The sequence below is a fragment of the Clarias gariepinus genome, chromosome 15, assembly GCF_024256425.1.
Source record: "Clarias gariepinus isolate MV-2021 ecotype Netherlands chromosome 15, CGAR_prim_01v2, whole genome shotgun sequence".
Classification (NCBI taxonomy): Eukaryota; Metazoa; Chordata; class Actinopteri; order Siluriformes; family Clariidae; genus Clarias; species Clarias gariepinus.
Genome location: NC_071114.1, coordinates 23,154,235 through 23,181,598, shown reverse-complemented (window position 1 = coordinate 23,181,598; position 27,364 = coordinate 23,154,235). Strand labels below are relative to the sequence as shown.

The 27,364-nt window shown below is 38.4% G+C and overlaps 2 protein-coding genes across 4 annotated transcripts in view; both read right to left on the bottom strand.

Annotated features, from left to right (window-relative positions):
* Positions 1 to 319: 319 nt before the first annotated feature.
* Positions 320 to 16,065, bottom strand: lrrc28 (leucine rich repeat containing 28). 3 transcript variants are annotated; one of them, XM_053513507.1, is made up of 11 exons: positions 15,989 to 16,065; positions 14,990 to 15,097; positions 13,691 to 13,891; positions 13,575 to 13,615; positions 13,259 to 13,296; positions 13,023 to 13,160; positions 9,455 to 9,661; positions 8,678 to 8,780; positions 6,903 to 7,078; positions 5,807 to 5,966; positions 320 to 764 (listed from the first exon to the last, which is right to left on the bottom strand). In XM_053513507.1, the coding sequence occupies exons 3-11, from the start codon at positions 13,856 to 13,858 to the stop codon at positions 695 to 697; spliced, it is 1,101 nt and encodes a 366-aa protein (XP_053369482.1). In that variant the 5' UTR covers positions 13,859 to 13,891; positions 14,990 to 15,097; positions 15,989 to 16,065; the 3' UTR covers positions 320 to 694. The 3 variants fall into 3 exon arrangements, with proteins under 3 accessions (XP_053369482.1, XP_053369483.1, XP_053369484.1); XM_053513508.1 differs by lacking the exon at positions 15,989 to 16,065 and adding an exon at positions 15,694 to 15,738; XM_053513509.1 differs by lacking the exon at positions 15,989 to 16,065 and adding an exon at positions 15,575 to 15,690.
* A 2,509-nt stretch (positions 16,066 to 18,574) lies between these two features.
* igf1rb (insulin-like growth factor 1b receptor) overlaps positions 18,575 to 27,364 on the bottom strand; it is a 90,033-nt gene continuing 81,243 nt past the window's right edge. Inside the window, exon 21 of the mRNA XM_053512742.1 lies at positions 18,575 to 24,510. Within this exon, the coding sequence (XP_053368717.1) occupies positions 24,123 to 24,510 (388 nt within the window). The 3' untranslated portion in view covers positions 18,575 to 24,122. The remainder of the gene's footprint in view (positions 24,511 to 27,364) is intronic.

The window sequence follows — 27,364 nt, the reverse complement described above, 5'->3', positions numbered from 1 at the left end:
CAAGGAGAGGTTAAGCATAAAATAAATAAATGAATGCAAAAAAAAAATACATAATGGTTTACTGTTTTTGGTATGTAAAATTAGCCTTTTTTTCTAAACTAAAATTCACTTTTAAAGTTACTTGTTGCTGTTACATTTGACAGACGAAGACTTGGAGAAGATCATCTTGGATGGCTGATCATCCATATTGGAGTAAGGGTAAAATTATGTAGAAATAATTTGAATTGTATAATAGCATGTATATTATCCGTTTAGAATATTCTGTAATGCTTAACTGGGTCAAGGGCAGTCTTAAAATCATAGGCCATCAGGGTCTACAGAAAATATACAGAGATCAATCCTTACAAGAATAAATATTTTCATTAAGATGATGTTTTATTTGAATTCAAAAATACTCCATATTTATCTGGAGTTTTGGGGAAGATCCGGCAAACATGAAAAGTACTTAAGCGCTTCTGTTAGATCAGTGAAAAAAACCCTTCATAAAATGAAGTTGTTTTTATTTTGAGAGAAAGCACCAATGCTGACTATTGAAATGAGGCCATACGTACAAGGGACAAGTGGACCCAAAACTTTTACTGCCTTGGATGGCATCAAAAAAGTCTAAGGTGTCCACTGTTAGTCTGAAAAAGGTATCACAAGGTTCTCCTGGCACATCCGTCACGAGAGCACCATGATGGATGAAATGGTGGTATCACCCCTGCAGGTCAAACATCTGCAAACACTGGCTGGAGCAGCAATACGCTATAAAACTCACCGTCGTTCTGTTGATAGAGAGAGGAGGAGGAGGAGGAGGAAGAGGTTGAAAGAGAAACAGAGAATACGGGAAAGAAGCTGTGAAATGGTGACATGAGAAGTTTCACCTAGACATTCCTGTCTCCTCTTTCTCAACACGTGCAGACAGAAACACACACCGATCCGTACTGCTGCTGACTACCACCAAGCTCTCTAGCTGCACCGGACTGGTCCAGACATAACTGGCCGACCGATTAGATCTCTTAATGCATGCCGAGGACCTGAGATTAGGCAATTAGCCGTGCTGATTGTGTTAGGATGGGTTAGGATGGGAGATGTTGATACAGAAATGCTGGTGTCTTGTTACTAATGGGCTGAGACAGACAGAGGAGCGAGACGAGCCCTGGACAGCCAGCTCATCATTTACCAACACGGATGTTTAGAAGAGGAATCAGGGCACCGGAACTGAGACGGTCATAAACACGACCTGCAAGTGTGTATGAGTCAAGTATTGTAAGTAACAAAGAATAAAACAAACAGAAAACCTCTGTGCTTATATCCCTTTGTCTGATGGTATGAAACACTTGTAGGCCTTTTCATAAAATCTAATTAATAATTCCTCATAATAATAATAAAACTGTAACAAAGTGCTGTACTGTATAGTCTTCCTTAAAAAACCTAATCAGAAATTATAACTACTCTAAAAATTATACAAAATGTACACAATAATAATAAAGCAACTTTAATATTTCTTAATGATTCGATGCACGTTTGCAACTTTTTGATCTGATCATGAATTTAAAATGTCATCCTTAAGTGCTTCCAAATACAGGTATAACAAGGAAAATCATATGTAGCATTCATATATATACAGTGGTGTGAAAAACTATTTGCCCCCTTCCTGATTTCTTATTCTTTTGCATGTTTGTCACACTTAAATGTTTCTGATCATCAAACACATTTAATTATTAGTCAAAGATAACACAAGTAAACACAAAATGCAGTTTTTAAATGATGGTTTTTATTATTTAGGGAGAAAAAAAATCCAAACTTACATGGCCCTGTGTGAAAAAGTAATTGCCCCCTGAACCTAATAACTGATTGGGCCACCCTTAGCAGCAATAACTGCAATCAAGTGTTTGCGATAACTTGCAACGAGTCTTTTACAGCGCTCTGGAGGAATTTTGGCCCACTCATCTTTGCAGAATTGTTGTAATTCAGCTTTATTTGAGAGTTTTCTAGCATGAACCGCCTTTTTAAGGTCATGCCACAACATCTCAATAGGATTCAGGTCAGGACTTTGACTAGGCCACTCCAAAGTCTTCATTTTGTTTTTCTTCAGCCGTTCAGAGGTGGATTTGCTGGTGTGTTTTGGGTCATTGTCCTGCTGCAGCACCCAAGATCGCTTCAGCTTGAGTTGACGAACAGATGGCCGGACATTCTCCTTCAGGATTTTTTGGTAGACAGTAGAATTCATGGTTCCATCTATCACAGCAAGCCTTCCAGGTCCTGAAGCAGCAAAACAACCCCAGACCATCACACTACCACCCCCATATTTTACTGTTGGTATGGTGTTCTTTTTCTGAAATGCTGTGTTACTTTTACGCCAGATGTAACGGGACACGCACTTTCCAAAAAGTTCAACTTTTGTCTCGTCGGTCCACAAGGTATTTTCCCAAAAGTCTTGGCAATCATTGAGATGTTTTTTAGCAAAATTGAGACGAGCCTTGATGTTCTTTTTGCTTAAGTGGTTTGCGCCTTGGAAATCTGCCATGCAGGCCGTTTTTGCCCAGTCTCTTTCTTTTGGTGGAGTCGTGAACACTGACCTTAATTGAGGCAAGTGAGGCCTGCAGTTCTTTAGTTGTTGTCCTGGGGTCTTTTGTGGCCTCTCGGATGAGTTGTCTCTGCGCTCTTGGGGTAATTTTGGTCGGCTGGCCACTCCTGGGAAGGTTCACCACTGTTCCATGTTTTTGCCATTTGTGGATGATGGCTCTCACTGTGGTTCGCTGGAGTCCCAAGGCTTTGGAAATGGCTTTATAACCTTTACCAGCCTGATAGATCTCAATTACTTTTGTTCTCATTTTTTTCTGAATTTCTTTGGATCTTGGCATAATGTCTAGCTTTTGAGGTGCTTTTGGTCTACTTCTCTGTGTCAGGTAGCTCCTATTTAAGTGATATTTTGATTGAAACAGGTGTGGCAGTAATCAGGCCTGGGGGTGACTACAGAAATTGAACTTTTAACTGTGATAAACCACAGTTAAGTTATTTTTTAACAAGGGGGGCAATTACTTTTTCACACAGGGCCATGTAGATTTGGAGTTTTTTTTCTCCCTTAATAACATAATTTTCATTTAAAAACTGCATTTTGTGTTCAATTATGTTATCTTTGACTAATAGTTAACGGTTTTTGATGAGCAGAAACATTTAAGTGTGACAAACATGCAAAAGAATAAGAAATCAGGAAGGGGGCAAATAGTTTTTCACACCACTGTATATATATATATATATATATATATATTTATGTTCCTTTATTACTGTAAGTTTTATCTTTAATAACATGTCTGCATGTTAAGTTCTCTAATTAATCTGGCAATAAGTTCTGATACACTAAGACACTTTCAACCTTTTTTGTATTTAGTGTACATACAAATGCCGCAAAGTATACATAAGCGATGTGGCCATCAATTTGAGCGTTTGTTTTGTTTTATACTGTTAAATTAAGTTTTGCCTCTTGAGCCAGACCTTTGGGCCACCCTGTATAAAAGAGAATTGAAAAGGTTAGAAACACCGCAAACTAGGGAAGGTTACCAAAATTCAATACTATTATGGCACTGTCTGAATTGCTTAGATAACATTAATTTAATTTAACTCCAATAGGTGTTGTGGACTGTAATCAGCATTGTTCCGTTTTATCAGCCTTTTCGCAAATCCAATACCATGCCAAAAAAATTATATACAAATTTCCGTAGGGACAAATTACTGGAACTGTGTCAAGAACCCTTCAACACATTGTCAAAACCTGGAACGATAGCGCTGGACTGTACTGTAATTGTTGTGGAAGAAATGTTGTAGGGAAAAAAAAATCATGAATTGAGATCACTTAAACACTTGGTGATGTTGCACTGTAAAAAAAAAGGTTTTCTGATTAGTGAGACTAATCAGAAAAAAAGACTTCGGTTTTCTAGGGAGCATACAGATTGGACTTTGGAGCAGAAGGTTAAGTGGTCTGCTGAGTTCAGATTGACCTTATTCCAGAGTGATGGGCGCGTCAGGGTAAGAAGGGCAGTGATATACCCATCATGCATATTCTGCATATTGACCACTGTACAAGCCTCTGTAGGCAGTGTTATGATATGAGGTTGCTTCAGTTGGTCAGGTCTAGACTCAGCAACGCTATGTGGCAAAAAAATAAAGTCAGCTGATGACCTGAATGTACTGAATGACCAGGTCATCACATCAATAGAGCTTTTTTCCCCTGATGGCACAGGCATATTCCAGAACTCAAACTGTGAAAAAGTGGTTCTGGGAACATGAGGAATCATTTTCACACACAAACTGGCCACCACATCATGTGCTGTAATCAAAGCTGCACATAATCAAAGGTGACTGAATGAAATCTGAGCGGGTGTGTGACTTTTTTTTTGTTTTTTGGCCAGGCAGTGTAGATGCAATATATGGAAAAAGAACAGCGCAATGGAACACAGAGGAATTAATGAAACATCTGAATCTGAGAAATAAATGGGAAGAGCAGGAAGTTGCAAGAACAAAAATGCAAGAACAAAATACAGTAATCTTCCTTTCATCATCCTAGTCGGCTAACGTTATAAAACTTCCGCCACCGGATTCCTCCTTCATTCTGTATGTGAGTTATGACTGGGATTGTAGCAGGTAATGTTTAGCAAACAAAAATTCTTTAATGAAAATAATTTAATTTTACTATAATAGATGTTGTGCTGGTGACTTAAAGAGAGTTATTTTCTTCAAATGTTATCAAACGGTCTTGAGTGTGTAGACATGTGGTGGAGCTGAAAAATAAAACTAAAGCTTTGCTATAATTACAGTATGTGTAATGTCCCTGCTTTTCTTTCTTATTTCTTAAAATTGATCTTATGAAATTGGTATTGAAAAATAGAACACAGTATCGAAGTCATGGTATTGAATAATGTGTCCAGTATCAAAAACTCTGAACAATGTATTGTTCAGCCCTTATTACCTCCATCAAAACTCTTAGGAAACGTGACTGCACGACTAAAGATGAGATTGCCGCTGATTTCATTACTGCTTTAATGCACCCTTGTTGACTTTCCTTTTTTAACTTGAGCGCTTTTTATTAGTTTATCATTTTTCATTAGTTTATCATTGCAAGCGAAATTGGCTGGATGAGTCCTTGGAGGCCTGAGGGTAGTCGACATAACGGACCGTTTCAGGAGAATACATTCTGATCGCATTTAATTTGTCGCAACAGTAAATATAAATAAATGAATATGTAAATAGATAGATAGATAAATAGATAGATATTTCAATAATTTTTTTATTTCAAAAAAAGGGAAAAATCGGCTTTTTAATGAGCTAATAAGCTACAGTTAAAGCATTGTTTTGGATTTCTGTTAGATTTCTGCGTAATTACACACACAAAAAAAGTGTTTGATGCTAGAGGTGGGGAAAAATATTGATTCCTTAATGTATCGTGACTTTTTTTCCGCGATTCAATCCATGTATCGGCACAATTAATATTTTTTTAATAAACATTTAAATTATGCATGTTTGCAGTTCCTCTATAATCCTACAAAATGGTGCGCTCTAAACTATTTACACATTGGCAAGCAGCACCGCGTCTAAGTGTGCACAGTGTGTGGTGGGGCAAATTTACTAAGTTTGTATAAAATTGCAATAGTTCGTATCGGTACAATATCATATCGGGAGGTCCCTGGAGATTCCCATCCCTATTCTCTTCTAGATATTTTTTAGTAGCTGCTCTTATGATGGAGGTCACACAATCTTTTAAGTGGTGAGAAATGAGCTCTTTTAGAATGAAAGAAGGGTGTATGTGTGCGTGTTGTGACGTCGGTACCTCCTGTGCACTCCAGCGAGTGCCGTGTCTCTGAGGGGGAAGAGTTTGGGGTAGACGATGGTGAACATGGGCTGACTGCAGCGGTGGCAGTGACCCAACGGACAATGGAACAGCTCTAACAGGCTGGTGGGCAGCAGGAATGTCGGCATGATTGAACAGTCTAAGTGGAGAGCAAATTAAGAATCATAACGAGCAATAAAACACAGAATCTTTGAAGTTTCTACAGTCATTTCTACAGTAGTAGCTCAGGCACAAGGACTCGTATGGAGGGCACTTCATCATAAACTAATAACAGATCATATTAAAATATTCCTATTATAATAAAATTATATAAAGAATTATATTGTAAGAATAATATATAAGATATATAAGAATTACATTATATTAAAGTTATTTAATATTTAGGGAAGGAGTCTCCAGTGTCAGCACAAACTTTACTTATTGGAGAAACATCTCACAGTGTTAAAAAATTTACCTACAAACACACAAAAAGTATGTAAGTATCGTTTTGTAGTTTAAAAAATGTAATTGGTAAAAGTTCGCTTTATTATAAAATAAACAAAATGCGTAGAAACAAGTTGTTTTTGGAAAATAATAAACTTCTTTGTGGTAACAGTAACTACACATTATTGTGCTGTCAGTTTTAAATATTGCTGTTTTTAATACTTTATTTTAACATGCAGCACCCTCTTAAATGTGAAACCCCAGCCTCAAAACTGTTAATTCACACACACGCACACACACACACACACACACACACACACACACACACATATATATGCACTTGCACATTAACTCGCACGCATTTCTTTTTAGGCAATAATTAAAAAAATAACATATTCTTGTAACACATCTATATATATATATATATACACACACATACATACATGCATTACATGAATATGTTTTTAATTTTGTTTTTTTATTATTATTTAAAATAAATTGTGCGTGAGTCAGTGTGCAAGTATCACCCCTTAAAGCGCAAACGGTTAGGGGCCAACAGTGGAGCTGAAACTGCCAACCCACTGGACACTAGAAAGTTTATAGATACAAAGTATTAATGGCAGTTGTAAACTCATGTGGGTGCGAGTCTCACCCTTCCGGTCCTTGCTGTACGCTACATGCAGTGTTCTCATCGCCATCTCTTCTAATGGCAGCACCCGGTCAACCACAGTGCCAACTGCCTTCACTTCAGATGGCAGAGGTACGTTCAGGTCTCCGGTGGTCAGGGACAGCTGTGTCATGTCAGAGACATGTGGAGAAACACCACAACTGTATAGACACACAAATACACAATATATGTAAAGCCACTGTTCATATGCCACTATTCCCTCCATCATGCGAAACAAATGTATTAACTTTCGTTAAACACGTTTTAGCGTGTTTTAGTTACTCGAGTTAATGTGACGCACGTCTGCCTCAATGCAATAACTGCAAAAAGCATTTGCAATTCTTTAGACTTGGGCTTAAACTTGTTGGTTGGTCATAATAATATAATAAACCAAACATTTCTCCCATGTCTACCCCCTTATAATGGAGGGGGCAATCACAAACCCAATGTAGGTTTTTTAAGAAGATAAGTAATAAAACTGGTCAAAGTGTGAACACTGGTGCTCTATTCACTTAAATTTAAACATTCAAATGGATCTCTAGTGTTTGTGTGTGTGCAAAACATAAAAAGCTTAAAGAAAAAAAAAAACTTTCCTTGCTTTTTGTCATTTGTCCATTGATCCACTGGTCAGAGCTTAAACAAGCCAATTAGATTTCCCCCCTATTGTGACCTCATATAAGAAGATGCTACTTCAGCTCTGCTGTTCTTTGATGGGGCGTGGCTTAGGAGTAGCTCATTACTCATTTACATAAACACTGAAATGGAACATTTGAAACAGGAGTAAAATAAAGGCTGACCACGTGAAGTAAATCCTGATGCATTTTGTCTCCTATACCAAAAGTATTTTTTTAGTTATTAAATATGGACAAGTCATACTTTATACACATTTATGGGCACATTTATAGTACAAGTATGTGATACAAGTAACTTTCTGTCATTATTCTCTTTCAGAAAGTCACAGGTTCAAACCCCACCGCCACAAAGTTGCGACTGTTGGGCCCTTGAGCAAGGCCCTTAACCCTCAACTGCTCATATGGTTAATGAGATAAAATGTACGTTGCTCTGGATCAGGGCATCTGCCAAATGTCATAAATGCAAATGTAAATGTCTTTCCTGTGGTGGAAAACATACTGCACTCCTTCCAAATATAATACTTACTTTACAATGTATTAGACATGTTTCTCTTCTAATTCTGACACATCATATTCTACATTTAAGGAACATTTTAAAATGGTAAAAAAAAAAGTCATTTTGTAATTTAAAAAATGTATTTGGTGACAGATCGCTCTATTATAAAATGAACAAAACGCTTAGAAATAAGCTGTTTTTGTAAAATAATGAACTTCTTTATGCTAAAGCATGCATTAGGTAGCGTAGATTATAAGGAGTTAAAACAGAAACATTATTATTGCAATGACTCCATTAATATAATCGAGTGCTTTAGTTGTACAAAAAAAATCAACACCTTCTGAGGAACCAGATTTGATGACAGCACTGCAGAGTAATGTGTAATAATTCATAAGAGACAATCACATTCTGGTTTGCAAACGAGAGCCATGCTAAACAGTTTAGCAGGGAAAGAGGGAAACTGTCAGTGGGGTTTTAATTTGCATATCCTTACACGGTAATGTGTATTTCTTCTGGGTAACACTTAAGGGATCAAGTTTTTCTGTGATGTTTGCATTTTATATTAACATCACATTATGCTAAAGATAGATCATCACAGTATAGTCCAATTAGCAAGCTGCTCAGATTCTCACCCGTTACAGCCGATGACCTTGTTATACAGGTAAGACGGCAGGCCCTTCAGGTGAACGTTTTTGTCCACGAAGACGAACTGCAGCTCCATGGAGCGACCCAGATCTGCATGGGAGAGCCACAGTCGGTTTGCAGTTGAGTAAGGACGACATTTAAAAAGACATCCACCTGTGCTGAAGCTGAATAGCAACATTCACATAGTGATCAGCATATTTGGGTCAAAATCCTAAAACAAGCGAGTTTACTGTAAACCTGAGATAGATAATGGCATGCTTTCCCTGGAGACAGAGAGCCTCTGTAGCTGACCAGAGAGAAAGACAGGTTAGACAGACAGACAGATGGAGAAAGAAGGAGTGACATAAACTGAGCAAGGAAGAGACAGACCGACAGAGATATAGACAGTATGAGAGCAGAAGCACTGTGAACATCATTATGAGAAGTATTTCAGCCTCATTATCACCCATAATCCCCTGGGGCCCCTCACAGCGGGTTGCCTATCACAGCACCTGCAGCTCCACGTGACCCTCTCACTAACTCGAGCACAACCAACACATTAGAAAGCCTTCTCACTAGGACACTGAACCTATAGAGACATCACTCTGAGACAGTGAGGAAGAGTTCGGAATCTTGAGCGAGCAAGTTCTTGCTTAGTTCATGCTGCACTTGCATAATCTGGCAGATTCCCAGACTCTATCACTGCTTTTCATTACGCACACATGTACCTTACATACGGAATGTATCCCATGTGAGAGATCATGTGTCTGGACAGCAGCTCTCACCCACAGGCAGTGATCTAAGGCAGTTCGCAGCAATGGAAAGCTCGTTGAGGTCCGGTAGCTGACACAGCTGACGCGGGAGGCACTGCAGGAGGTTCCGGTCAACGGTCAGACACTGCAGAGATACACACTGGTGCAGCTGCTCCGGGAGCGTCCTTAACAGATTCATGGACACGTCCAGAGTCTCGAGCTCCTTCAAATCCCCCAGCTCTATTATGATAATAAATAGACGCAAACAAACACACACAAACACATGCTTAGCAATGAGAAGGATTACATATACATTAAATCACTGCAATTTTTCTCCCATATATGCCAGTTGTATTATTATAAAAATCAAAGAACAAATTATAACAATATATTAGTAATTTATGATAATACGGTGCACACGCCTTCAAAATTAGTGTAAGTAACAAATGCCATGCCTCCTTGTTAAGTGTAACTGACAAGAGGCCATTCCTCCTCTTTTAGAGTAACTGACACAAAGGCCACTCCTCCTCTTTTAGAGTAACTGGCACAAACGCCACTCCTCATTTTTTAGAGTAACTGGCACAAACGCCACTCCTCCTCCTTTAGAGTAACTGGCACAAACGCCACTCCTCATTTTTTAGAGTAACTGACACAAAGGCCACTCCTCCTCCTTTAGAGTAACTGACACAGAGGCCACACCTCCTCCTTTAGAGTACCTGACACAGAGGCCAAACCTCCCCCTTTAGAGTACCTGACACAGAGGCCACACCTCCTCCTTTAGAGTAATTGACACAGAGGCCACACCTCCTCCTTTAGAGTAACTGACACAAAGGCCACATCCTCTCCTTTAGAGTAACTGACACAAAGGCCACTCCTCCTCCTTTAGAGTACCTGACACAAAGGCTATTCCTCCTCCTTTAGAGTACCTGACACAGAGGCCACACCTCCTCCTTTAGAGTAACTGACACAGAGGCCACACCTCCTCCTTTAGAGTACCTGACACAAAGGCTATTCCTCCTCCTTTAGAGTAACTGACACAAAGGCCACATCCTCTCCTTTAGAGTAACTGACACAAAGGCCACTCCTCCTCCTTTAGAGTAACTGACACATAGGCCATGCCTCCACCTTTAGAGCAACTGACACAGAGGCCACACCTCCTCCTTTAGAGTACCTGACACAGAGGCCACACTTCATCCTTTTAAGTAACTGACACAGAGGCCACACCTCCTCCTTTAAAGTAACTGACACAGAGGCCACACCTCCTCCTTTAGAGTACCTGACACAGAGGCCACACTTCATCCTTTTAAGTAACTGACACAGAGGCCACACTTCATCCTTTTAAGTAACTGACACAGAGGGCACATCCTCCTCCTTTAGAGTACCTGACACAGAGGCCACACTTCATCCTTTTAAGTAACTGACACAGAGGCCATATCTCCTCCTTTAGAGTACCTGACACTAAAGAAGGCCATGCCTCCTTTAAAGAACAGAGGCCACTTCTCCTCATTTGGAGTATCTGACACAGAGGCCTAACTTTACTTCTTTTAGAGTAACTGACACTAAAGGAGGCCACACCTCCTACACCTTTATTGTAAAGAACACAAAGGGCTAGCCTTCTCCTTTAGTGTAAAGGCCACAGAGGTCAAACCTCCTCCTTCAGTGTAATTGACACAGAGGCCATGCCTCCCCCCTTTATAGTAACTGTCAGATATTACTGACACACACATACTTGTAGCAGATGTATGATGAATTTATACTGATCTGAACTGAAGAATCTTTTTCCCTCTCAGAGTTTATTGCTCACAAATTAAAATAGCTCTCTTTCTGCCTCTCATTAGCAGCTGCTGCTGCCCCCTGCTGGTGATAATATTTCAGTCACAGTAACTTGCAAGTCAAATCCATGCAAGTATGTGTTCCCAATAAGAAACATAAGGTTACTTACTTAACCATAAATCAAAGCATCTTTCTGAAAGATTTTCCAAGCACTGCGGTTAAAAAAACCACAAAAGCATATTGTTCCGTGACACGCAGCGTTCTCGCCGCACAAAGCAGACGAGCTGGGAGGAAGATTAGCAGGGTGAAATGAAATAAACAGAAACCACATCTGACAAAGCACAACACACTGCTTCAGACTGAAAACAAATCAGCTTGGAATGAGGATGTGTCCAACTGCGTCACAGGTTGTTCTTGGAGTACAAAACCCACTCCTCTTCATTACAGCTAATGACTGTGGGAGATACGAGGCTATCTGTGCAGCATTTTAGTATTAACTCATCATCCTCTGTTCCTCATAATATACTATTTTAAAGTCATGACATTTAAGTAGTTTGTTTATAAAATAATTAAATAGGTTAAAAACTGGAACTCAGTCAAGTCTAAGATCTTAGAACAACTAAATAGCGAGACTCATTAGCCTCGTAGCTCTAGTGCAAAAACTTTGGATGCTAAACCTGTGTTGGCTGATCACACTCTTCTGGGATTAAAGGAAACCTAGCAGATGAGATTAATGTCTATTGTAGATTAAAGGACTTGACAAGCACAACAGAATCTTGGCAGTGCAGCCAATCCTGTGGTAAAAGAAAAAACAAAACACCAGCCTGACATACCAGCATCCATTTATTCCTGCGTAGTTTTGCTCACAGTTACTAAATTAGGAAAAGAGAAAGGAAGTCTGCACCAGTCCTAAGACACTCGCTCCAGAAACACACAAGTACTCCGGGCTTTTTGGCAGAAGCGTGTTTCTGGATCATGCGCCTCTGTCTGTAAGCAAATACATACGGCTCACAATTCGCTGGAGGAAAACCTGGACGTCTGACTGCTCAAATGCTTCCCAAGCAAGGTAGAAGAGATTGCGCACATGTAAAACAATTTCTCTAGCACGTCTAATTTTAGATTTTGTGGAATAGTTTCATCGCTGTTGTCAGAGTTTGATGCGTTTACACCTGACCGATTCTAATTCCAGGGGTGCACAAGGTGCAATCATTAGTTTAGCGAGCCCACTAGGCCAATAAACGTGCCAGTGCTCAGTAGGCTCCGATGTACAGTCCTGATTTGATTCACTTTTATTTTTACCCATTTTGATTTTAAATTCAATACAATGGCCCCAAAGATAAAATTTCTGATTTGTCTTAAGCAGCTACTGTACATTCCATACAAATACTAAAAACTGGTAAAGGTTTGTCTAAATTATGCTGTTGATTGTTTAAATGTCATGTCCCATACAATGTATAATATATATATATATATACTGTATATATTTTTTGATCTTCCGCACCACAGCCCAGTCCAGTAGGTGGCTGTATTGCTCATCAAAGACCTTCTAAACATGATATATGCATATTTCCTCACACTCTGAAGACGGTCCAGCACTATCCTTCCAGGTTTTAATACTTCGTTGAGCAGTGCTTAACCCAATTCCAGTCATTTAAAAAGTCCTTAGTTGTTTTCTTTGCTGGATACACCCCTCAAATTTTTTTTACAGTTACTAAGCCGTGTATTTCTGCTTATTCATTTAAATTTTGTCTTAGGTGTAAGACAAAGTTTAGTAAGTAATAAACAACATCACAACGTTGATTGTGAAAATCTCCCAACTGTCCCAAACCTTGTGGAAGACATTTCAACTGGTTGCTCGACAGTCGTAAGTGGCGTAATGACCGCAGCCGGCCAATCTCGGGGCAGATCAGCTGCAGGGCGTTATCACTCAGATCCAGCGACTGCAGCCTCGCCAGGTTCCCAATAGCTGTGAGTTCAAGCAGAGGCAAAGTACAAAGTGCTAAAACTTTGTAAAATACCACAGGACCAATAACACCAAAAAACATTTAGGAAATTTTACACTACCTTGTGGAATAAAAGCGATGTTGTTTGAGTGGAGATATCTACATGAAAAAGGAGACATTGCAAATTGTCAAAAACAGTTACATACCCTTGAGTTAAAGAACTTAAATATTAAAATGAGATTCAAATCAGAAGGAAGTCCCATTTCTGCCTATAAATGATCGAGGTTTATTCAGTGTTGGATTGTTAGTGACATCTGCTGGACAAATAATACTACAGATAAAATACAAAGCTGTTTGCAACTGATCCCTTAAGACATAACCAAAGACATACACAAGTCTTACACAATAAAAACATTACAGAAAATATGAATACTCACAGCTCAATCAGGTTGGGGAGTTTCTGTGCAAGATTATCAGGCTAAAAAAGACAAAAGAGCTAAGGTCCAAAGCTCAGTCACTTAAAATGTAAGCAGTCTTTATGTGCAAAGCGTACCAGTGTCGTGAGCGAGTTTCTTTTCATATAGAGCCTTTCTAGGAACTGCAGTCCTTCATCTTTTAAGAGCTCCACAGGAAAGATGTTTAGGTTCCTGTAGTTGAGGAATAGGTTCTTGTGCCGTTCCTGTTTGGCCATGACGATGGCCTCGTGAAGCTCTGAGGCCATGCTTACAGAGAGGGATGTTCCCTCCTTCACTTCCTGTTGTATCATTCATTAAAATGCTTTAATATTTGCTTTAAAAAAATAGCATTAATATTTTTTCTTAAAGCACATATCAATCAACTTGCTGTGCAACAACAAAACCCAAGAACGCTTAAAGGAGCGTTTTTTTATTTTTATTTCTGTCCCCCTCTGCTGCCTGTGAGGTTAAATGCAATTGCTATAGAAAACACTCATGAAAAACACTTTTCAAAAATGAGCCCACTACATCTTTTAAAACTACATAAAATATCCACAGAAAATATTCTCTTGCTCTTTCTTTTCTTTCATTATACGTACTTAACTCCTAACACAGTATGACTGATAATCGAGCCCTGCTATCTGATATCACCCATATGAGGATTGGTTCCCTGTTGAGTCTGGTTCCTCTCAAGGTTTCTTCCTATTGCCATCTCAGGGTGTTTTTCCTTGCCACTAGTAATGTTACTATGACACAGAAGCTCCGAAGCTTGTATCAAGCAGAAGGCGACAAATAAAGCTTCGTATCATGTATCGATTCTCTAAGAGTCACGTGACCATGACAAAACGAAGCCTTGTGTTTGCCGGAATAATGTGACTGAATCATTATAATGGAGATATTTGTTCTTAAATTCATATATCAAGTTTCAGCAAAACTTTTTTTTTAATTTACAATGGACTTGACATTTACTTCTTATATACTACCTGAAGATGAAAAAAAAACACAAAACCTTTTGGCAAAATCTAGTTGCTACAAATAATTTTAATTTGCCCACTAGTATATCATGCATATATTATATGGTTAAAATGACAATTAAAGCCTACTTGACTTGATTTGACTCAATTCACTCGCTGATAATTTCTAGATGGATTACAGACCTGGCTCTAAAGAATAGTGATTACAAACTGAATTACTACAGCATAATTAAAACATTAGTTCATCTGTACAGTGCATGTGTAAATGCTAGCTTTGGCCTTAACATAATATTCGTCACCTCACTTCTTTAAAGCAAGGCATTTTGTCCTCATGGTTCGTCATAAAATTGAATTGTTTTGTAGCTAAATAAGAGTTGATGCAACAGGCTTAGGTCTCGTCCTACTCGTTCTGCACATCCTTACTTTCTTTAGTCTCCTCCTCCCTCCTTTCTCCGTAATTCTTCCGACTGCATTGTAGGACCTGGTGCTTCCTCAGAGATGGTGGACTGTGATGGAACTCCAGGCCACAGCCTACAGGTGGGACGATGAAGGAAGCATCAGTAAAGGTTTTGGGAAATCTTGTTCATTAAAGTTTCTGAATCTACAGTATTAGCTAAAAAGAGATAAACCTCAGCATCACTTCTCCTAATCAGTGTCTTTATTTGTATAGTTTGTGGTTTTGTTGATTTTGGTTCCAGATTAATCTAGCTTTAAGACTTTTGGGGGGGGGAAATCTGATGTGGATCGCAGAAATTAGATATTTGTTTGTTTTGCCTTTTAGTAAATTAGTAAATAAACACACTGTTTAGGGTTAGTGTGAAAATACATACATTACTTACATAAGACCCATAATGCACTTCTTTATATATCAAACAAAATTGATACCCTTGAACTGAACATAATAAATGTACATGCAAATATAAACATGTATTATAACTATATTTACTAATACAGACTCAACAAATATATTTCTGCCAGGAGTAACTGTAAAGTATAAAAACCTCAGACCTGTTTGCTAGTTTATTTAACAACAAGGTGGACCAACCGGATTTAAGTATCACACATTAAAAAAAAAAATAATAATAATAATAATAATAATGCCTGTTAAAAAAATTACACAAAACTACCGTGTTCGAACTGCTTAGCCTTACTGTTTATACCCCGACAAACCCCGCCCACGACATTATAATTGGCTAGCAGTCCACATTCACAGGCGTGCCTTCGAAAATCGACCAATCATATCCCAGAACGCCAAGGGTACGCTCTTCCGGGTCCCGTTCCAGGAAGTACAGTTTGTCGGAAAACGGATAGGAAATAAAATAGCGTATCTGACTACAAACAAGCCAAGTGCATTAGACCTTTTCAGAGTAGCAGTTTTAAAGGCAAAGGAAAATAATTACGAATGCATACAGTTAAACTTACATCCCGTAGCTGTGTGTAATGACAGCTAGCCCTGCAGGGTCGGTTGGTTTTGGTCTTGGGCCTGTGCGCCAACAAACGGAAACGTCACAGCAGGGAAGGCAGCGATTGGTTGAAGAGATCACGTGATTTACATACTCACAAAGCTTAAAGTTCTCAGTGAATGAATGCATTATGATGACGTTGATTCTTCTTTTTATTCTTCTTATACATTAAGTTCTTCATTAATCGTCAGAAACCAAAAGTATGTTGCCCATCACAGCCGTATATACTTCTTCACACACACACACACACACACACACACAGTTGTATAGAATGCCTTTATGTACTATAGAAGGAAGATTTTTCTTTACATATATAATTGGAACTTGGTGGGTTTCCTCCGGGTACTCCGGTTTTCTCCCACAGTCCAGAGACATGCAGATTTCTAGACATGCTAATTGCCGTTCCCTTACCCGTAGTTTGTGAATGAGAATGTGTGTGTGCGCCCTATGATGGATTGACCGGAAACGTACCCCATAATAATAAACCCAGTAATGCCATACCTTTATAATGCTTTCAGTTTTTAATATTTAATGTCTGTAGTGTGAAATCTGACCCAAATGAGGATGGGTTCCCTGTTGAGTCTGGTTCCTCTCAAGGTTTCTTCCTATTGCCATTATAGGGAGTTTTTCCTTGCCATTGTCACCTTCACCCTTGGCTTGCTCATCAGAGACATTTCATTCATCATTCATCTCATTATTATCTAGACACATTTTTCTTACACATACACACTTCCATAAATTTTCTTTTTTAAATGTTCTTTTCATTTTTGTGAAGCTGCTTTGAGAGAATGACTATTGCTAAAAGCGCTATATAAATAAAATTTAATTGAATAGAATAAGTCTCCTGGGATAGGCTCCAGGCCCTATAACCCTTTATACAAGATAAAGCGATAAAGACAGTGAGTGACTGAGTGATGTTGCCATGTTAATATAGCAATCAATTGCTATATTAAAATATTTATAAAAGTTTTTTTTCCTGAGGTGTGTATACATTTAGTTTGGCTGACTGTATAAACTCATGTGCCGCCTAATTTGGTAACCCTGTTCAATGCAAATATCTTATCACATGGTAGCAACTCCATCCATTTATGCATTTAGATATGGTCAAAATGGTCTGCTCTAGTTCAGACGAGGCAGACGGGCTGGTCTAAGTATTTCCGAAACTGCTGATCTACTGATTTTCACACAACCATCTCTAGGGTTAACAGATAATGGTCTAAAAAAATATATGCACTATCCAGTGAATGGCAGTTCCCAGGGTCTTGTTGATTGCAGAGTTCAGAGGAAAATGGCCAGACTGGTTTGAGCTGATAGAAAGGCAACAATAAGTCAAATAACATCACATTACAACCGAGGTCTGCCAAAGAGCATCACTAAGCACACAAACATGTTTAACCTTGAAGCAGATGGGCTACAGCAGCAGAAGACCACACCAGGTGCAATCACTGACAGCTAAGGAACAGGAAACTGAGGCTACAATTCACATGGGCTCATTTAAATTGGACAATAGAAGATGGAAAGACATTGCCTGGTCTGATAAGTCAATTTTTGTTGTCAGAACTTAGCATAAACATGACAGCATGGACCCATCCTGTCTTGAACCCATGCTTCAGGCTGCTGGTGGTGGTGTAATGGTGTGGAGGATATTTTCTTGGCACACTTTGGGCCCCTTAGTACCAATTGAGCATCATTTAAATGCCACAGCCTACCGGCGTTGTGTCGCTTATCATGTCCCATCCCTTATGACCATATCACAAAGCTAATCAGGTCACTGTAGTCAAAAGGCCTCCACAGTCACCAGATCACCATCCAATGGAGCACCTTTGGAATGTGCAGCTAAAAAATCTGCAGCTGGGTGATGCCATCATGTCATTATGGACCAAAAGCTCTAAGGAAAGTTCCCAGGACCTTGTTAAATTTATGCCACAAATAATTAGGCAGTTCAGAATGGAAAATGTGGATCTCATCCATTTTGTGTTGTTCCACATGACACCACCTTGTTATTGATTAGTTCCCAACCTCCTATAGCAGATTTGTTTAGTAAAACCTTTATTTTTTAAATCAGATATAAATTAGTTTGCCCCATACCATTTTGTCCCAAACGCAGACATTGACACATTAACATGTTCACCGACATCATACAGCCTTGCATGTTTACATACTGCCAGGCCAAAAAAGTCACATACTCTTAAGATTTGTAAGTGTAGTGGTTAGCACTGTCACCTTGCACCTCCAGGGTCTGGGTTTGTTTCCCATTTCTGCATGGAGTTTGCATGTCCTCCACGGGCTTGGTGGGTTTACTTCCGGTACTCTGGTTTTCTCCCACAGTCCAAAGACATGCAAATTAGGTTAATTGGCGTTCCCAAATAGCCCGTAGTGTGTGAATGAGTGCGAGTGTGTGCCCTTCGATGGCTTGGTGTTGACTGGTTCTTAACCCAGTTCCAGTAATTTTAATTTTAAAATGACCGTACTCTGAATAAATATGAATAATTTAAACACACATGCCAAGAAATTGGTACATACACAAATAACACAAAATGACAAAGCTGGTGAGCTGAATTTATTATTATTTTTTGTAGCAAATATCACATCCACACTTGCGCGCACACCTAAAAAAATCCAGCAACGTGCCACTATGAACAAAACCTTCATCATATAGCCTATATCAGTCATATTCAGTGGGCACTTTTTTCCCCTTTCTTTTTTTTCTGCAAAACATCATAACATGAAAATGTTTATAAACCTGTTTTTTTTTTCCCCAACTTGGAACCACAGACCTTCCTCACATTCCACTTTCTCTACACGCAACAACTTGAGTTTCATATCTACTATATATATATTCTATCCTGTGTTAAATATCTTTAAACTGTATCTTTTTTTCTATTATAACCCCATATTTAAATTTATCGTTTACAAATATCAAAATGGTGATTGTAAAAAAAAAAGAAGAAAAAAAAAAGAAAGTGTATAAAATTTTGCTTTAGAGCTCTAGGTGGAGCGTCCACATCATTGCCCCATACTTGGTGAAAGATGTGTACCAGTGGAGTACAATATATGAGGTCCAGATTCAGATATGGAGTGGGTGAATAATGAGGAGCAGCAATGTGATGAGCAGCAGAGCAGAGAAGCCCTGAGGAAACCGAGCCTGTACATGTGACTGGCCCTAATGGTGACTCGACATAGAACCCGGAACAATATTACAGATTTGGATTGAATCGAAGTTTAATAATGAACAGGTCTTAAAAGATTAGGATCATCAGGACAATGCTTTTTTTTTTTTTGGACTGCCTTCCATCAATCCATCTTGGCTTGCAGTTTCAGGATCAGTCCTAAATGACTTTGACATTCTGTGTAAAGCAGGCATGTGTAAATAATCAGTCACATATTTAACTAAAAAATCCTTAGTACTCACTTATACATTTCATCTAGGGGATCACTATCCTTAAACGCCTCACGTCTTTTAAGTGCTGTTATGTTAAATAAATACATATTTTCACATGAGCCACCAATTTTAACATTTCCTACTATTTCAAGATCTTGGCGTTTCGCTTTTGTGCACATCTTTACCACGAGTACAGTTCAAGCGATTTGAAGGTGAAAAGCACAACGGGAGAAATCGGCATTGGGAGCAACTACTACATTTAATGATAAGTTTATGACAACGGTGTGCAGAAGTATCGATTCTGATCGAACGGATCAGTTTTGGCATTACCCGTACAAAACGTTTAAGTGCTGTTTGGTATTTTTGCAATTATTTTAAGAGCTACTGTAGCATCTGCACACGGTTCCTTTGTTTAACTGTATTCTTTTGGCCTGCTGTATTTATAATGCATCATGGAGCAGTGTAATATACTTGGAGGTTAGTTGCCATCTACCTCCTTTAACTTACATGAGCTCACAAACCCTATGATTGGCTAATGTCACTATGCGACTGACAGGAGTTGGACAATTTTTAGTTTTCAGGCATGTGATATCTCTGGCTTGGTCAAAATTCAGCAATTTTTATGAGATACAGTATATTTATATTTTAATAAATACAATCATAAATGTTATAAGCAAAAACTATCAAAAATCAAAAATTATCCCCTTAGAACATCACAAATATAAAACCAAAAAATGCTGTTCACCAGAGTTTTGTTTCTTGAAATAGAATACAAGCAATATATTTGCACCAACATTGAAACTAACTATTGAATACTGTTTGAAAATCACCACTGTCACAGTTGGTCTCCACTGTGTGGTTTATCTTCAGTGCTGGTTTCCCCTTAAATAAACTGTTTATATGTCTGTGCACAGTGCTCTCGTCAATGGAGTCATCTCCGTGGGAAAAAATAAAAATAAAAAAATTATGTAGCGCAGAGGGAGACCATCAACTGCGACAAATGGGATTTTCCAAAGGGGATCAAGAGTCGGATTTTAACGATGGTGCAAATCCTTGGCTTGTAATGGAGGAAGAGTTACTCTACCAACATGTGCAATTTGAATGACCTGTGTAAGTTTTTTAATAAAAAAAAAAAAAGAAGAAAAAAAGTTACGCCTACTTTTGATACAGCCAACGCATCATTACCGTGAAGACATGTCAAGACTTATGATAAACATACTGAATAAGAGCACATGCCTTATTTTAAATCTGCTGAGGAAAGAGAGGGCAATGATGAGGACTAACAACTAAACGATAGGTGTGACAACCTGTTTCGCTTTAAATCCAGCCGTTTGTTAGCTGTATAATTTATGAGGACGAGCATCTTCTTTATGAAAGTCAGCTCTTATATATATATATATTCAAATTTCCTTCTATTTCAATAATTTCTTAAAGTGGTTCTGCGTTCTGACACCCAGCACGAAACATCTAAATTCACCAAAAGCCGTTCAAACAATACCGACTCATAAGCCACCAACATACAGTCACAAAGTTCTCGGCAATCAATTTTCAATTCATGTTTGAATTCCAACACAATACTCAGTAAGGAACTTACAGGAACAATAAAGCTTAAGAGAAAACATTGAACTTAGTGAACAATTGCTTGGTAAAAAAGATAAAGAAAAAAAAAAACAGGAATAAAGGAGCGTTTCAGTACCATTTCCCCCCCATCTTAGCAAAACAAAAGAGGCATAAATTAAAATGTCAACAACATTCCAGCACAATTGAAGCTAATTTATAAGGCCTTTTTTTTCTCTTAAATAAATAAGAAACAATTGGAAACCGTATAGGGATATAAGAAAGCAGCCAGTTTGTCCGAACATCCACGACACCAGCGCATCTCCACTGCCAGGCCGTGTGGTTGGTTGTGTTTGAGGTTTACTCAGATACACAGAGCAGTAACAGCGTCCATTTTTTTTTTTTTTTTTTGGCAAGGGGTAAAAGAAATTGGATGAATTTTCTTTATATACAGGTTCATATAGTAGATTTATAAAAAAGGGTGAGGTAGATAAACGCTTGAAGGAGAAACAAAAAAGAAAAGTTCCAAAGACATGGAAAAAAAAAAATCTCAAACACGTTTTTTTTTTTTACAGTGATTTTAAACATATCACAAAAAATTAATCAAAATAAATAATGATACAAATGGAAAAGAGAAAAAAAAAGAAATAATAATAATAATAAAAAACAAAAAAGATGGCGAGTGTCAAAGTTTTCTGTGAAATGGGTGAAAAGGACCACTTTTATGTTTCGATAATTTCTGCATAGATTTGCCTGATCATCTCTTTATTAATGTTTCTTAGGATGATTTTTATGCTAACGGGCCATTTGGGTTTCCATAAGCATGGTGGTGGGTGTCGATAACTGACTAAATAACAGCCAAATCTTCTAGTTACACAATAACCAAATATAAATTGTAAAAAGTGGGTTTAATAATTTATATATTTATGCACTGGAGCACTATGAGACTGTAAAAAAAAAAGGAAATATTAAATAGAATGGTGTATAATGACCTGTTTAGCATTAAACAAACTGTGTGCTTCGATCACACACCCCTTAAATTGCATGGAGTAAATATAGTAAGTAAATGTAAGACGATGTTAAGGCAAAAAAAAATAAAAAAAATAAATAAATAAAAATAGGAATGCATCAAAACAGTTTTCAGTTCCTGGTTCAATGCCATGCTTATTCTTTACATTCAGGGCTATAAAAATGCTCCAATATCAACATATAAAACACTGTCATTGCATGTGATGTGAGCCTAGTGCACACAGGCTGAATGACGATATTCCAGACATGTCTGACTATCTATAACAGCAAACAATGCTTCTCAAAAATACCAAAAGCGTATGCAAGGAGCAGTTCTGTTCTGCGAGGAACTGAGAACAGACCTTTTTAAACACCATGACTTTCATTATGAGTTCATTAATAAAAAAAAAAAGAAATTAGAAATGAAAGAAATTCTAAAGTAATTATTTAGAAAAGAAAAAAGTATTGATGCATCCCTAATGAAGCAAAGAAAATAGAGCAAATGTCATTTATTTGGAAAAAAAAAAGATTCCTTTAATCCGAAATGTGTAAAAGAGTTGCATCATAGTGGGAGAAAATCTTTAAAAGTTTAAGGTGCCTAAACAATTAAGATTTGGATTTGGACCTGAGAATCTGATTTTATGAGACACAGTGTTTAACCACCATGATTTCCACAATGAGGTGAATTTGTATGGTTTTCATTACAATGACCAGGATGGAGGAAAAAAAGGATTAGGGGCAGAAAATATAAATAGTGTATTTTTTTTTTTTTTTTTTTTGTTATGCAAAGGTAAAAGATGGTAGTGGACGCTTAAGGATTTAACCCGAAGAATCTGTTTTACATATAGATTTATATATATATATATATTACAACCAATAAAAGAAAACAAGAAGAAAATAGCAGCTTCTTTCAGTACAGACATACAGAAGTTCATTTGAACCATAAAAAAGGTAGAAAAGTGACAGATGTATGATGCGTTTGCTTGGTGGTCCAACATCTGACCGACTGAGAAGATGGCGAGGGGGAAAGGTGATGAAAAAGGGGGGAAAAAAACAGCTCTCTTTTTTTTAAAGACTCGCTATATGCCTTTAATTACACCGTGCTTGCCTTTATCTCTGTCAGGTACATATATTTTTTTGCCATGTGGTTATTTGCATGTTAGACCCTTTTAGGATATGAGCAGCCCCTCCTGTTTGTTTCTACACGTGGCTGAAAGTTTTGCAGTAGATTTAAACGTACAAGACGGAAACCTGGTCGAGAAAATAAACAGGAGGCAAACTGGTGAAAAACCTTTCCATTGATTAATTAAGCACAAAAAGAGCTGAAAAATGGGTATATACACACAGAAAAATCGATAGATATATACACACCAGTGTAAAAAATGTGGAGTGTCATATTTGCTTTCGTGTCAAAGACGGCAAGAAAAAAAGTGTAATATTTAAAAAAAGGAAAAAAGATGGCAGGTTTGAAACTTTCTGCTCTACTATTGAGTAGATAGAGTGGGCGGAGTCTCACGGCTCGTTAAGCGAGACTCCTTGTTAATGCCGCCACCCGGCTTTAAGCCGCACTGTAGCCGCTCCGGCATCCCCCCCCCCCCCAACACACACCCTTTTCTTTAAGAGCTACCATGACTTTGGACACCTAAAACACAAAGTGCCTCTCTGTTGGAATAAAGATTAAGTTGGATTAAATTTTGCTGTACAATAATGCCACCTCACCAGGGCTGATTTCACCAGACAAGACCATAAATGGGAAATTCCTTATTTGGAAATGTATAAAAGTAACAAAACTGCTATAAAAGGAGGGAGTGTACGCTCCTTGGAAGTTACTGTGTGTTTTGTTTCGTGTTTGTAATTTTTTTTTTCTGTCAGTGTTTGCCGTGCTTCTACAATGATGCCGGTGAAAGTTTTGCCACCTGTCTGTCAGTCAACGCAGGTTGTAACACAAAGAGAAAGGACAAACTGCGTCACTGAGGTAATGAAGAGAGTTTGACAGCCTCGGCACTTTACTGTCCGAGTTTCCTGCGTGATGTTTTGTTCCAGAGAGGATGACGTGGTGATTAGACAGAGTGGAGAAGGAGTTCTCCAGAGTGCCAGCGAGGCTTAACGCGGTCTAAGGTTAAATCAAAAGTGGGACAGGTTGGCATCAGCATGCTGACGACTGAGGCAAGGGTAACGTGCGCTCGTTTTTCCTTCCTCCGTTCATGTGTGCGTAAGGCTGTGCCTCATTGAACGGGCTTCTCAGCAGCAGCACAGGCCCGTTGGTGTAGCGTTTGTCTGTGCCCGAGGAGGGGGAGAAGGGAGCGGGTGAAGGCACTGGAGCCTTGGCGCATGGCTCTAGCGGAACGTTCTCCATGGTGCCCATGTTCTCCAGGTCCAGTTCCTCGGTGTCTGGCGGCTTGTTTTCTTCGCTGTAGAAGAAGCTCACCTCCTTGAAATTGGGCTCCAGATCGTCCTTGATGCTGCTAATGATCTCCAAGAAGGTGGGACGCATCTTTGGGTTGTACTGCCAACACATGCGCATCAGCTCAAACCTACAGACAAACACACACACGCACATATAAAAAATATATTTTATAAAATGATACTTTACCCCTAAATAAACATTTTATCTAATCCATTCCATTTACCGTCTCGATCGGGATAAAAAAATTAATAAATAAATAAAAAGAAAAGAAGAAAAAAATGAATTTGCACAAGTATCCATATTTACACAATGATTACAACAGGTGGCAGTGTGGAGGGGAGAACCAACCACAGACGCGTGCGCGCGAACACACAAAGCAACAACACGCCAAACGCAGCTGCAATGATCTCATGGCGCACTCCGAGGCCTGTTGCACTGCAAAAGCAAACAAGGCATGTGTGATGAAATCACATTGCCAAGCCATTGAAAAGCCATAAAGATGTCTAATAATTGCAGAGAACCCATAAGTCCATAGCCCTGTTCTTATTTTGAAAGAGGGAATAAAAATTAAAGAAAGGTGGCTAGCACTCACTGAGGGGCATTCCAGTTCACCACCTTTAATTACACACAAACATGCTAAGAATATCAGAAGAGTTTACAGACTGCTGCAGTAAATACCACCCTTATCCCAGTGCTAGATTCATTTCACTAACTCGCACTCACAGTAACAAACACTAGCACTGGAGCATGTACACACACATGCACATCAGCTGACAACACAAACAGCGGTTACAAATACACTCTTATGACAGACACACGATCTCTGGCAAATAAAAACAAACACCGAGTCCGAATGCGGTACACAGTGCAAAACATCATACTTTCAAGCAGTTCACTGTGGCCCACCGCTGAGACAGTGGACCCAATGCCCTGAGCTTGTTTTTCCCTGCATGGCCACTTTATAAGTTTCCACTGAGGAGGGAGGTGGAGGTGGGGAAAGAGGCAGCTGCAGCAAGTCCAGCTCAAAAATGACTGCACACACAGTTCAGAGGAACCTGTAGAGTGGGTTTGTGTGTGTGTGTGTGTGTGTGTGTGTGTGTGTGTGTGTGTGTGTGTGTGTGTGTGTGTGTGTGTGTGTGTGTGGCCATCTGTAGCCAATACAACAGCACAGACACACAACAACAAGCCCCAAACCGAATGCATACTGTACGTAATCCTGAGTGTACATGAAGATCATGTGACACTACAGTGAAAGAAATATGGATTAAAACAGGAAACCAGTAAAAATAATAATAAAAACAGTAAATAACTAAGCTGACCAAATGATTTACTTGCAAATTAACACTTTGCTTAAAGTGTAACAGATTCTGCCTTATTAGTCAAAAGAGATAGTGATTATTAGTGTTTTTTGTTTTCCCTGCGAGAAACAAATAAATCTTCATTCTAAAAAAAATAACTGAACTGTTTTGACGTCTTTAAGCCCTTCAGCACATTATCTTTAAACAAGCACAAACTCAATTATTACACATTTATGAACAACCTTTAATATAACCTTTCACATTTCAGATTCTGTTTGTGAACCCAATCTGTTTCAAATGCCCTTTTTAGCCTCCTATACATCTACCTACTTAACAAGAATTCAGTACAGTACAGAACATAAACCAACAAAAATCTTTAGTTTAAACAAATGAAATGATTATAATTATATGTCACTATAACAGCTAAAGAAAGTGTGAACTGCAAAAAACACAGCTACATACACAAACACCTAGATGTCTATGAGTGGGTACTCATGAAGCACTTTTGGTTTTTTAGTTAAAAGTTAGCTTCGAGTAAATAAAACTTGAATTTATATATATATATATATATATATATATATATATATATATATATATATATAGTTGTGCATCATATTACATCTTTTGACTAATACCACATTTAAATACAAAAGACAGTTCTGAATGTGATCCAGGATTCTGTTTCTCTCATTGAGATTTTTAACGTGTCATCAGTTTAAATACGGACCAAATACAGTAAATATTATATATATACACACACACAGTATATACATGTTTTTTTAAACATATGAAAGTCTCAGCTTTTTGTCTTAACTTCTATAGTCCTGTAGTCAGCCTCAAATCTGATGAGCGGCCTTTTGCTAAATAATTTACATAAATGCAGGTAATTGGATAAACTGAAACAGAAGATCTGCTACAGAATCCTAGCTGGCTCATGTTTAAGTAAATTAGACTGGGTGAAATATGGGCAGCTTTTATACATTTATCAGCTCTACCTACTCCACCTACTGTAGGTGGCAATAGAAGTAAAATGCTCAGCTTCTGTGTAAGCAAATGAGTAACAAACAATGAAATAGTAAATATTTAGATGGTTGATAGAAACAGTTAATGCAGAAATAATACTTTGATCATGTGTGCCTTACAAAAGGTTACACTATGAGTGAGTTTAAATAAATAAATAAATGCAAAAAAGGGCAGGCTGCCCATGAAGGACTGTAAGCTACACTTCATTATCGTCACACTGGCACTCCAGCTACTGCTCTCGCTTTACTAACACATACATGCATGCACACGCACAGCTTCATGATGTCAGTCCATGCTATTTAAAACTCGGCTGGATAGAACGTCAGTGTGTCTTGTGATATGGCTTTACCACATGCAAACACGCAGAGGTTGTGTGACCGCATGTCAGACGCTCTTGTCTCCTGAAGCATAGACATGAGCACTGAGTGAACTGGCAGATGCATAGATGTAAAAAATCTAGATGGCGCATTAGTTGTTGGCTAATGTAGGTTCATCAATCAGAGTTCCTACATTAGGAAAGGAAGAGAAGTGCTCGTTTGAAAAAAAGAAAAAAAAATTCTAGTGAGACACAGGACTACATTACTAATTTTATCAAACTTCACAATCTACTATTACTGATGTCGTAGGAAGTATTCAACAGTATTAAACTGTAATCTTAGG